This window comes from Leptosomus discolor, chromosome Z (assembly GCF_034619465.1).
Source record: "Leptosomus discolor isolate bLepDis1 chromosome Z, bLepDis1.hap2, whole genome shotgun sequence".
NCBI classification, from domain to species: domain Eukaryota; kingdom Metazoa; phylum Chordata; class Aves; order Leptosomiformes; family Leptosomidae; genus Leptosomus; species Leptosomus discolor.
In genome coordinates this window covers 89,438,313-89,450,570 of record NC_141419.1, presented here as the reverse complement: position 1 = coordinate 89,450,570, position 12,258 = coordinate 89,438,313, and the positions used below count along the sequence as shown (strand labels likewise).

General features: G+C 48.9%; 1 protein-coding gene across 1 annotated transcript; it reads right to left on the bottom strand.

The window, feature by feature from the left end:
• Nucleotides 1-2,247: 2,247 nt before the first annotated feature.
• Nucleotides 2,248-10,562, bottom strand: SIGLEC15 (sialic acid binding Ig like lectin 15). The gene is made up of 4 exons (XM_086480186.1): nucleotides 10,511-10,562; nucleotides 7,341-7,724; nucleotides 4,803-5,162; nucleotides 2,248-2,447 (listed from the first exon to the last, which is right to left on the bottom strand). Exons 1-4 carry the CDS (start codon nucleotides 10,560-10,562, stop codon nucleotides 2,248-2,250), a joined length of 996 nt encoding a protein of 331 aa, XP_086336312.1.
• Nucleotides 10,563-12,258: the final 1,696 nt, after the last annotated feature.

Genomic DNA, 12,258 nt, shown 5'->3' with positions numbered 1-12,258 from the left:
TACACATCACCCTACACCTTTTTCCTTCCAAAGGGCGAAACAGCAGGTAGTGAGGGGGAAATGTTGAGAGCAGGCTCTTCCCTTTGCAGATCGATCTTGCAAGGGTTTGGATGGGTTTGGGAGGTCCCTCACCGGGCAGAGGGGCAGGATTCAGGCCAGCTCATTCCTGTGCCTTTCCTAGCGTCCAGGGGTGTGACGGGTTCCTGTACCTGGGCGTCCTTGTGCTCCCACTTCCTGCACTAACGTGGGCTGTGCTCTGGAAGCTGAGTTAAGTAAAAGTCAAAACAGTGCCGATCCGTGAGCTTCCTCACGTCTGAATTGCTGCAGCGGTTTTGTGACGTGGGTTTGCTGGCAGCGCTCCGAGCGTAGGGCGCTGACATGGCACGCTCGGCACATCCCAGGGGGTTTTGGGGCACGAGGTCTGATGCTTCTATTTGGACCCAAACTACTTGAGTTAAAGAAGTAGTTCTCAAGAGAAAAATCCTGTAAGCCAGGCCTCAATCCCATACGTGGGTAGAAATGGGTTCTCATTACTCATCTGTGTCTACGAATCATAAAGGCTCAGAAGTTCAATTCAGTTTGTGCAATTAATATATCTGAGGTGTCTTTTTTCCTGTGACACCTGTGAAACTGAGCTTACTGGTCCATGACTGCGCTGTCTGCTATAACTTCCTTTTTCTCTTTGCATCTCTTCCTATTTTTATTAAACCTGGCTTTGCCAATGCTGGGCTTTTAAACCGGGCTTTTAAACCGGGCTTTTAAACCGGGCTTTTAAACCGGGCTTTTAAACCGGGCTTTTAAACCGGGCTTTTAAACCGGGCTTTTAAACCGGGCTTTTAAACCGGGCTTTTAAACCGGGCTTTTAAACCGGGCTTTTAAACATCGGGTTCAAGTATTTCCTTGCTTTTTTTTGTTGTTTCTTTCCTTTTATTTTTCCTTGTTGTCCTGGCCAAGTCACTTAAAGTTGTGCTTTACTTTCTCGGTCCAGATGTTATGAAGAGATGAACTTCAAAATATTAATTCCCAGACTGGGTGTGAGCTTGCAAGCAGGACCACAGGCTTGATGGTAATTCAGGAGCAGCTTGGGCTCCCGGCCAGCGGTGGCCGTTACCAGAAGCGGGGCTGTTAGGGGAAGAGTTTTGGAGCTGCTGCACTGGGGTGATTGCACAGAGCATCGAATCCAGTTGATACAAGCCTGAGAGCAGGTTCTTGTCGCTACTTACTCTCTTTTCATTCTTTCTCCTCCTCCTGTATGCCAAACCGTTGCTCTCCTCAGCCCACTCCTGGAACTTTGTCTGCCTACCAAGATTCCCGGTTGACTTGCCTCATCCTGTACCATAAGCTGGGTCTGTTCACCTGGTCTCAGAGCACGTTCACCTCTGGGTTAGAGACTTCTCTGTGGATGGCCAGTGGCTTTGTAGTAGTGACTTCATCTCAGAAGGATTTAAGAGATGAGAAGTCAGGCCTTAACGGAACTTTATCATGTAACACAGAGATGGAAACTGTTTAGAAATAATTTTCTTTGGCTTTTCTTTTTTTTTTTTTTTATTTAAAAAAAAGCCAGTTTGCTTTATTGTAACATTTTCACAGCACTTTTATCCCAAAGCTCTTGAGATTATTCTTGTGTGCGCCCATGGGCACTAGGAACTGCAGTACAGTTACAACAGAGACCACCCTTTGCATGTCTTGCTTTCAGCTCTGCCAGCTTTTGGAAACCCTCTTTTCCTTCTTGCTTGGACTCCTCTTGAAAGTTAAGATTTCCTTTAAACTCTTAAATAAACTCTTCTGGAAGTTAAGGAATAATGACAATAATAAAAAAATAAACAACCACCCAGCAGAAAGTACAGTAGTCGTTTTTCTCGCAGCTGGTATTTGAAACATGAAAGTAGTTCACTTGCTGCCTCTAGGAAGCTGCATGTGATTTGACAAGCGGAGTGGTGAAAACTGCTTTTTGAAGTAATGTTTGAAAAATGCCAAAGCAAAAAGAAGTGAGAAAATGGTAGCCTGTTACCTGCTCACTAAACATCTGATACGGGCTAGAAACACGCCAGTTGGTTAGAATCGTTAGGGTCAACATTACAGGATCTTGATTAGACATCCTATGTAGATCCTCTTCTGCTCTTCCACCTCCATCCCTCTTTTTTTCTTTTCTTTCTTCTGTTTTCCCTTTTAAGGGCTTCTCTTGCTTGTAAGCAGCAGCAGGGATGGAAATCACGCACCTGCAAGGCCTGTTTGACCTTCTGTGCGTCAGTCAACGCCAGTCTCACGTTCCCTGGGAAGAGGCAGCCTTGTACAGAGCAGACAGGAATTGGAACCGAGCAAGTGGGCGCAGGTGAGACCTCCCGGGTCCTCAGCTGTGTCTTGATGCTGTTCGTTCTGCTGGCAAAGTCTGGCCGCCGCTGTGTCTGCGGTCAAAGTTCTCGTAGGTGGAGTCTTGCGGCTGTGCCCTGGCAGTAGAAGAAGTGAATAAGGTGAAGACACATTTTCTGGCTGCTCTAGACTTTCTAAGTGGCTTCAGCTAGTAGTTAAGGAGTGTCAGAGTGAGCGTCTGCGATAGTGTCTGATATGGATCCTCCCTTCTGCAGCAGGTAGTCTTTAAGTGTCTGAGTTGCATCTAACATTTTACATCTTAAAGCATCCAGAACGATCTCCTGTGCAGTTAGCATTAACTGCTGCTACTGTCCTGCTGCTCAGGACAAACCTTTCCTGAGAAGGATCTTCTCATGTAGAGCATGGAGGATCTTGGTTTTTAAGCTTTCGTCTAGATATGTGTCTATACAAATGTAATCAAGGGTGCAGTATGGTTTAGACACTGCTGAATTAGCAAAACTATGCTTTTGCAAATAATTATCATAAATTTAACCGTAGGATTAAATTCCCTGTCGCCTATTTGGCTGTGTCCTGATGCTGTACGCTTGACTGTCCTGCTGAAATGGCCGTCTTCCTTGGGTAAGGTGAAGGAAGGAGGCATCACACAGGGATAACTCAGGTTGGAAGGGAGCAGCCCCAGGCAGATGTAATTATACTGACCTCAGCTTCTTTAGCTTTAGCCTAGAGGTTGTTTTTTGATTTTTAGTTTTTGTTTGGGTTTTTTTTGCCATCCCTTTCTATCTTGGCCACCACAGCTGTCAGGAGTGTCCAAGACTGGTGTTGTGCTGGGTAGTGGGAAATGCTGGGGGTACTGTGGGAGTGTGGTGTGGATGCCAGCCAAAGAACCGGGCCCTGCCACACCTGAGCTGGCTCTGAGGTGGGCTATCTCCCTGCCTTCTTCCGTGCTTGGCAGAGCTCATCAGCTTCCGTGTGGGCACTTTTTCTGCTCCATTCGAGACTGGGGTGCAGAGGGAGGGGAAGGTTTCTGTTGCACAGTTTCCCTCTCTCATTCATCGTTCCTCAGCCTGTTTCCCTTGGGTGGGAGGTTCTCTTGCTAGTTCAATGTGGCTTCCTACCATGCTCTAGGCCTATGGCCCACCTAGACTTCTGCTAGCCCTTTGCTAGCCGTGTGCCATGGTCTCTCCAGCCTGCTGCCCCAGTCCCTTGTCCTCACAACAGTGGAGTCTCTTCTCATCTGTACCCAAGCCAGAGCCTCCTCCCAGCCTTGGTCCCTCACGCCGGCTTGCCTGGCCATCAGCCCAACCCTGTCCTTGTCCCAGGAGCCTGAAGGTTGTTGCCAAGACCAAGCACATGTTGCGTTTCTCTCCTTAGCTATCTCCACCCTCCTGCTGGATAACATGAGTAGGAGGCAAGACATCCTTACCGGGCTAGGCTGGATGGAGCAGAGGAGGGACCTGTGAAGTGGGAAGGAAGACGTGGGTTAGCAATGTGGTCAGAGTGAGCTGGGGAGCCAGGACTGACCTAGAGCTGTTGGGAAGCTGCACTGGAGGGTGGAGAAGACCTTTTGTCAGGCATGTGGCCCTCTTCATGGGGGTGGGGATTAGGCACTTGGAATAGAAGGAGCAAAGCATTTCTGGTTGGTCTTACAGCTTCTACAGCTTGACACAAGTGTTGGCTTTTGCAGGGTGTTGACATTAGACTGTCTCTACAGATGAGTAACGGTGATGTGACATCTGGTCCAGCCTGAGAGGCAGAACCCCGGAGTCCCTCCTGGTCCCCTCCTCCCTGTGCCATCACACAGAAGGAGTGGTGGGCTGGGGGGCCAGCGGCCTCTGGGCTTCTTGGGAGGTCTCATCCCTCAGTCTGTGAGCTGATTGTCATCTCCTAGGAGCTGGGGTTTCGCTGCTCTTGTGGCCTTGGTGTGGCTGGGAGGTGGGATTTCACAAATGATGGGGAAGAACCCGGGTAGCGAGGTCCGGGGGACTGTGAGGGGTGGTCTGTAAAACGAGGATGCCCACCGCAGGAGATTAAACTCTTGCGTGGGATGCTGCCGAGGTAAATCCTGCCTATGGGCTACAGGGGAAGAGGTAGTAATTAGTCTGCTTCAAGAAAAAATAAATATTGAAAATCTGGTTGTGCAGGCAGCGGATTCTCCGCTAATTGCCCATCTGTTAGTTTATTAACCTTTCTCCTTGGGTGCGGGGAAACTCCTGCTCCCTCTGTCTTTTCAAAGGTCCCTTCCCGTAGGAGACCTCCCGTCTGCAGGCTGTGACCAGCCAGCCAGGAGATCCCTGTTAACTTGTTCTTACATTTCCCATTAGAAATGTCCTTCTCCTAGTGTGGAAAATCATAAAATCATTGAAACAAAACAAAACAAGCCCAGCCCTTACTGCCTGACTTCATCTGACGCATCCCATTGCTGGTTACAGGTCTGATGGGGGAAGAGTGCTGAGGGGAAAAGCGATACGTACCTCCTCTCCAGAAAACGGTGAAGCTCAGCATCACCAGCAAAATGAGCACTTTAATTCCCAGTGGCACAAAGATCAGGATCAGGAAGAAGGAGCTGTCGGATGCTTTGAATTTATAGAAGTAGACAGCCCCCTCTGCTCTCCCGTGGCTGTTGATAGCAGTACAGGTGTATTTCCCATCGTGGGTCAGGTACCGGAGCTCCTTGGTGACGCGGTGGTTCATGCTGGTGATGGAGGTGAGGTTGCTGTAGGGCGGTCCGGTCCAGGTCAGGGCGGGCGCTGGCTCCCCCTCGGCAGTGCAGCGTGCCTGGAAGGCGCGATCCCCGTTGGAGCTGACGGTGATGTTAATGATCCTGGGGGCAGCTGCAGAAACCCCAGCAGGGGAGGGGGAAAGTGCATCAGCCTTCAAAGACAGGTCAAACGCAAAACACCTGGAACGAGCGCTTGGTCTTGGTGGACCCTCAGCGTGTTACATCAGGGTGACTTTGGGATCAAACCTCCCCTCCTTCATTTTTTCTCAGCACTTTGTTTCCCTAGATTTCCCCACCCTGCCTGTGCTGGATAGAGGAACAAAGGGGTTCACCCAGCCTGGGTGCAAGGCTGTGTGCTCTGTGTTTTACCCCTGTAATGCCTTAATGTGGTTTTCTGAGCCTCGCTCAGCGTGGTGGCAGAAGGCAGAGGCGCTGTGCTGTAGCAGGGCAATCGTCCGTGCAGGTGGGTCGCTTTCTGCGGCTGCACTGTGGGTCGCAGCTCAGCGCCTCTGCGACGTAGGCACATGTGCAGCCGGTGACCTTCCCGGACTGGCTGAACGTGCACGTGGTCCAGGACAAGGCAACCGTGGTGCTCTCCTGCAAGTGCCTCGTTCCTTTGGTCTCTGACCTCCCGAGCACTCATGGATGGATCCCTTTGTGTGACCCTTTGGTGCCTGAGGCTTGCCAGATTTGGTGAATTATTGTCAAGGAACATTTACACTCCTTGCTACGACCTAATTTTGATGTTTTTTTCTCCAACTCTGTAGTGACGGCCCAACAGGAACCGGTGTAGGTTCCTGGTTGCTTTGGGGCAGCACACCAAGATGGGGCCACTAATTTTGTATCCTGTGTTTGTAGCCTATGGGATTGTGTGACTGAATGAACGGTGGTAAAGATCATTTGGGGCAAGCAAAACGTTGAGGCACGTGGTGTTGAACTTCTCATCTTTGGTCTAGTCTGCTAAGGAAGTGTAGCTGATACGACCAAGCTTGTCTTACTCATCGATCCTCTCCTCTTGGGCCTGTTTTATGCATTTAATGCCACCCATTTAATGCATTTGATTCCTAAAGGCATTGTGAAAACTGAAGGGGACTGAATGAGCGTCCTTATAGATGAAAATCAGGAGTTCCATATTGATTTAACTTTTTTGTCAGGCTAGACAACAAATATATAGCTTGCAACCACCTACAGCACATCTTCCCCTTTGTCTATGTAATGCAGGAGGAGTTGGAGGCTGGAGGACTGATTCACAAGAAAGTTAGCTGTGTCAGTTGTTTGTCATGTGTCTGTGTGTTTTGGTGCCTAAATTAACCTTTTCAGCATAATTTAACCCCTTGGGTCCATTCCCAAAGCAGGGTGCAGCCTGGGTGCCATATCTGTGTATGTTCTTCTGGTATTAAAATCCAAGCAGCCCCTGGGAGGCAGATCTTGCTGCCATCCTGCCCTGGTCATGCTGTGTCTGTGGGTGGTTTGGAGCTGTTCCAAGTGAAGGAGACCCTCAACTACGCAGAACTTCGTAAGAAGTAACCAAGCTCACCCTCGGGTCCCATCTGGATGCCCACAGTGAACAGCAGGCGTAAGGCAGTTTGACTTCACAAGCAAAATCGTCCAACACGTGGCACCTTTGCACTCGCGGCTGAGGTCTGAGTCTGTTCCTGAGGCCACCTGGGTCTCCTAGCGCTCCCCTGATCTGCGAGCACGCCCTGGGAGATGGGATTAGCACTCGACATTCGTTGATCCAAGCTGTTTTTTCAGGCTGTTTGTACTTATTATTTCCTGCTCCAGGGGAGTTTGGACCTATGGCACATGGATAGCAGGTATCTTGTCTTCCCAGACCACTGTTACCACCCAGGCCTTCTCGTGCTTACATTTGCTAGTGTGTGCTTAGCACCCAGTCTCTCCAGTTGAGATTCTGATGAAGAGGATGTCTTTAACCCCACCCCATGGGCTGCTGACCCCAGCTTGCCTCTGCTGCCTGCGCAGATCCTGTGCTGCAGGGACAAAGCAGGATGCCCAGGGCTCGTCTGGCTCTTACCCCATCAGCCAGAGCCCAGCAGTTTCCTTACCAGTTTTATTCCTATTCCCTTCCCTGCGTTGTGCTCATTGCCTCATACTGGAAGACAGCTGGAGGCAATGAGTATTACCTCCCCAAAACAGGCTGGAAAAGCCAACCTTTTGGAAGACCATCTCAGGTCAACTTCTGTTACCATCTCACCAGTTCCCACCTCTCGTGGCTCTCACTTCCCTACAGTGTGGCTTTGCCTCCTCTGGCTCTCTCATGCCCTCTTACCAATCAAATGCAGCTTTATCCCATTCCTGCTTTCATACTTGTCGTGAACATCTCCGGACAACTCCACCCGGCAGAAGTATCTCTCGCTGTCACTCCAGGTCAGGTTGTCAATCCTGATGGAAAGGTCCTTGTGCCGGGGGTTGCCAAGCAGTTTGTATTTGTTTTTGTAGCTGATGGCAGTCTTACAGAGCTCGCTGGCGCTCTGACTGACGCACTTGAAAACTATCGTGCCGTTGTAAGGTTCCTTGATCCTCCAAATGGCAGTGAGGGTCCGGTCAAACGTTTTGTAGGGGTGTGTGAAAGTACAGGGCAGGATAACCATCTTCCCAAGTTCACCAGTGACATCAGATGGGACGTGAACAGACCAGCCATTGGACTGCACACCTAGAAGCAGAAAAAGAGAAGATCAAACCTGATTTATCTGGAGTCTTAAGAGGGAAATTAGGCATCCTTCCTGCATCTGCTCTGTTGTTGGTCAGAAAATGGATGCTGTGTTCCCATGGTGGGCCCTGTGCTGCTTGGTGTTCTTGCTGAGGACTTGCAGGTGATTGCGCAGCCCAGTTACGGTGGCTGGATTTGGTACCAGTCTGCAGCAGAGCTCAGGGGACTGGCTAGCCCGTGTTGAAAGCGATTTAATTCCTAAGCAGGACTCTTGTTCATCAAGTGAACAATGGCACCTGAAGCTGTGAACTGTCTTTTGCAGTTGACAGACACGTATGTGCTTGGAGGAACAGGCTTCTTTTTTCTTAAAAACAAACAAACAAACAAAAAGAAACTACAAGTAAGAGTTTTGCACGTACTCAGAAGTCTGGTGGCTTTAGGCACTGAACTGCAGTAAGCGTAGCAGCCCTGCGTTTGAGTGCATGCACAGACACCCCCCCCACGTTATAGTATCTGTTACAGTAATCAGCTGGTGGTCGCAACACCCCTGGGGAAGGCAGTAACAGCTGATGCTTCTAGTGATCAATGCTGCTACCATCACAAAGTAGCATCTTACCCATAAGCTGTGACAGGGTCTGAAATAAGTCTTGAAGATGCTAATCTTACAAGGGCTGGTGGCAGCCAACAAGTTCCCTGTATCAGCTCCTGTCGTAGGAAGGAGGATGCCCTTGGCAGTACAGAAAGCATCTCCCTGTTAGCAGAGCAGGTTGTCACTGTGTGGGCTCTAGCTGCCAGCATCTTCCTGGGCAGGACTTGTCCTGGTGTCACAGCGAGGGAAATCCTGAGTTTTCCAGCTGAGATGTCACAAACAGTTGGGATTTTGATCTCTTGGCCAAATTTGGTCACAGTAAATCCTAACTTAGTCTGGGGAGCTGAACCTCACTGCCACCAGACCCAGTATGATCATTTTGTCCAGTGATGAAAAAAACAGCCTTCAGCTGGATGGACACTTCCCGCCTTTGAAGTACATATAGGGAAAATGCAATGTCTCATCCATTTCTCATCCCCAGGAACCAACAGCATCAACAAACAGCACCTGTAGGCAATGCTTTCCACATAGATATGTGTGTCTATCCGCTGTCTTCCTAACAGTAACAGCTGTAGCAGCAGATTGTGGCTTCAGGAACGTCTGTGGCTACATTCCTGTCTTATAAAAGTCACTTGATGGCTTCATTAAATCAGGAGCTTTCCCCTCAATAGCTGAGAATAACTGCAAAAAAAAAAAAATGTAAAGATGTCCTGTAAGTAATTGCCGCACGCCCCTGGTCTAGCTGGCTTCACTGCGGTCTGTGGGCGTTCAGCTGTTGGGCTACTCGTGTAAACTCTAAGGTAAGATTTGTTGCTTGTTCATGTTTCTGTTCTCCATGATGTTTGACAAATACCTCAGTGGTGGTGCGGCTTGCATTAATCTGTTGCGCTCTGCGAAATGGACGGGGGCCAACATAGGACGGGTTCTCTGCCATTTGTCTGGAATCGGCGCCAAGCCAGTGTTTTGGTTGCTGAGGTCTGCAGTGGGACTGCCTTGTCATCCTTTATAATGATATGGGCACCTTTTGCAGACTGGGTAATCCAATACACAAGGCTACAAGGCCACAGGAGCTCCAGGAAGTTCCTGGACTTTGAGCACAAGGACCTGGCAGTGAAAACAGAAAATGCTATCGCTTTCTAGTTTATTTAATGTTATTTTCGTTATTTTAAAGCATGTCACTGTAACCCTTGCTTTTGGAGAACGTATAGATCATGTGCTTTTGAGTACATGATTTGCTTTTCTCTGCCACTTTTTTAGTTTGCCTTTTTTTTTTTGTTTGTTTTAAAATCTTAGGCAAAGAACATTCTTTTCAGCACGTGAACATCCCCTTGCTTTCCACATCAGAGATAATGTTAAAAACAAGTGCTCCTGATGTCACCAGCTCCACCCATTTCTATGGCAACACAGTTTGCCTAGGTGATGAGTAGAGGGAGTTTACAGCATCTTGTGTACAATTTAACCTTAACCTTAAAGCTTCAGCATGGTAGGTCTTTCATGGTTTCCTCCTGCTAATATCCAGCCTCCATTTGTTCTTGGAACTGAAGCTCTCCCAAGAAACAGGGAAGGTCACAGGCAAATAGCCTACACAGCTTACATGAGGTAACTCCTGAGAGGAGTTGTCCAGGTCAGTGTATCCACCAGTTGTCAAAGGAAAGGTCATGAAGGCAATGACAAGATCAAGAGCTGGAGACCACCACAGACACTAGCTTTGCTCTAGCAAACACTGTTGGGCAGTATATCTAAGCAAATCCCATTGAGTTTGACGGAACCTAAGTGCGTACTTGAACTTAGCTTATGTTTAAGGGCTCAGTGGAACCGGAGGAAATCGTGTCTGTTGTATAACAACTCCTAGGAAGACAAAACAGCACTTTTTTGTGGTGATGGAAATGCTGCATCCAACTAGCAATGCAGGGGAAAAATCAAATGAACTCCCTGAACAAGTTAAAAAAGCAAAAAAAAACCAAAACAACCACACAAAAAAAACCCCAAACCCAAAGAACTTTCTGACAATTGCAGAGTCGAGCCTTTGAGTTTTTCCAGTATTCTCACATGCACCTGGAATTTCAGGATCCTTTTAAGCATTGTGAGGGAGGGTGCAATTCTTGGAGAGTTCACTGTGCCAGGCAATTTGCCTGGCACTTTGACTAGTGCAAGAAGAAAAGCCCTGATCAGAGGGATTTGTAGCAAGCTCAGAACTCACCCTTCCTGGAGATGCGGAGGAGGCACAGAAGAAACAAGCCCAACTCTCTCATGCTGGTTGATGTTCTCCACTGAGGTGTATCAGCAAACCAGAACCGTCTCTACTGACATCTGAGCTGCTGGTCTTGCAGTCACAAAAGATTTTTCCAGGGATGGGAGAAGTTGTGGTTTTCCTCTCTTGGAGGGAATGAGTCGTCTAGCTGAACCAGCTCTGGATTTAGATATTTATAGTTTTGTGGTCAGTCATGTGAAAAATACACCAGAGGGAATCAGGGTATTGCCCTTTTCCAGCTAAAGGAAGGGCGCTGCTTATTAGGGCTGCAAACACCCACTCCATGTTCGTGATGGGACAAGAGTTGATGGCTTTCAAGTGCTACCAGCTCACCAACTTGGAGGAAGTCCTTGCCATCTGCTGAAGGAGGTGGCAAGCAAGACCCTTACTCTCCTGGCTTGAGTCGGTTCCTTCTCCTGAGCCTGAAGCCTGCAAACCAGCTGTGTTCTTTACACTTTGTTGTCGTCCTTAGGTGCAAAAAAACCCAACCCAAACCCAACCAACAGCCTCTTTGGAAGTCACCTGAGCCCTTATGCCGAGGTTCAGTGGTGGAAGATCGCTCTGGTGTCCCCTGGTAACCTGCTCTGTCCAGACTCCCATGACCCTGGCGAGTCATGAGTCTTCTCATCCTTGTTGTTAACCTGTGTTTGAAATAAGCTGAGCTCCAGCTTTTGCCCAGGATCCTTGCACAAACGCTCGCTTTTTCCTTCCAGGTTTAGCTTTGGCAAACTTAACTGTGCGGTTTGCTAATCCGCAGAGCTCGGGGCTTCTGGAGAGCTGACCACGCTCCCCTCCACGTCGTCTCCCATCCCATGATCCCGTGACATTGTTAAGTTTAAACCTGGCGCACGTGTGTTCCCTGTCAAGGCTTGAGGTTTGCAGCTTTTGCTTCCGAGTGGCGGGAGGGCTGATGTCTGACCCCATCTTCTCATCTCGGCAGCTGCAGGGTCCCGCTGTCTCTCTCCTGTTTGGGGACAGGGACAGAAGCACCCACACGATCCCTGGCTGTGGGCAGCGGCGGGTGCGCAGCCACTGGAGGGCTCCCAGAGCCAATATAAGAAGATGCTGCTTCATTGCTGCTGCCACTTTGGCTGTGCCAAGAGCCAGTGCCTTCCCCTAGCAGAGACGCCAGGGCTCCCCTTTGCTCCTCACTTCTTCTCCTCAAACTTTCTGCATATGTTCCCTTCTTAACTGGTTGTACAAAAGCTCCTAGAAGAGAGACTCGGAGATTTGGTAGTATTAAGTGTGTTCACTGCTTTCTGAACCCTTTCTTTGTTCTGGGTCAAAGTTAGAGTGTGGAGCGGGGGATTTCTGTTTTCCCAGACTTTTTGGAGGAGGCTCTGAGAGTACCTAGCTATTATTTATGGTGTGGTGTCATTTCAATGAGTGGCTTGGGGCCCTGCTCAGTCCCTATGCGTGTCCTCCTTGAGCAGGAGGATCAGGACCCAGTGCTCTAACTAACTTTGCAAACCGTCCTTAGTAAAAAGTGATATGTCCCTGTAAAAAGCAATACCTGCCATTGTCAACAGAGAAACCAGAGGGAATGGGTGGTGGAAACAGCGAATGAGAGATCTGTGTCCTTTTCCCATCTGTTTTATGTGCCTTTTCTATGTACCTTCCCCATCTTCCTCCGTAACTGACTTTATTTGTGATGTAAACTTTTTGATGGTGTGACTGTCTTTAAGCATTTCACCACT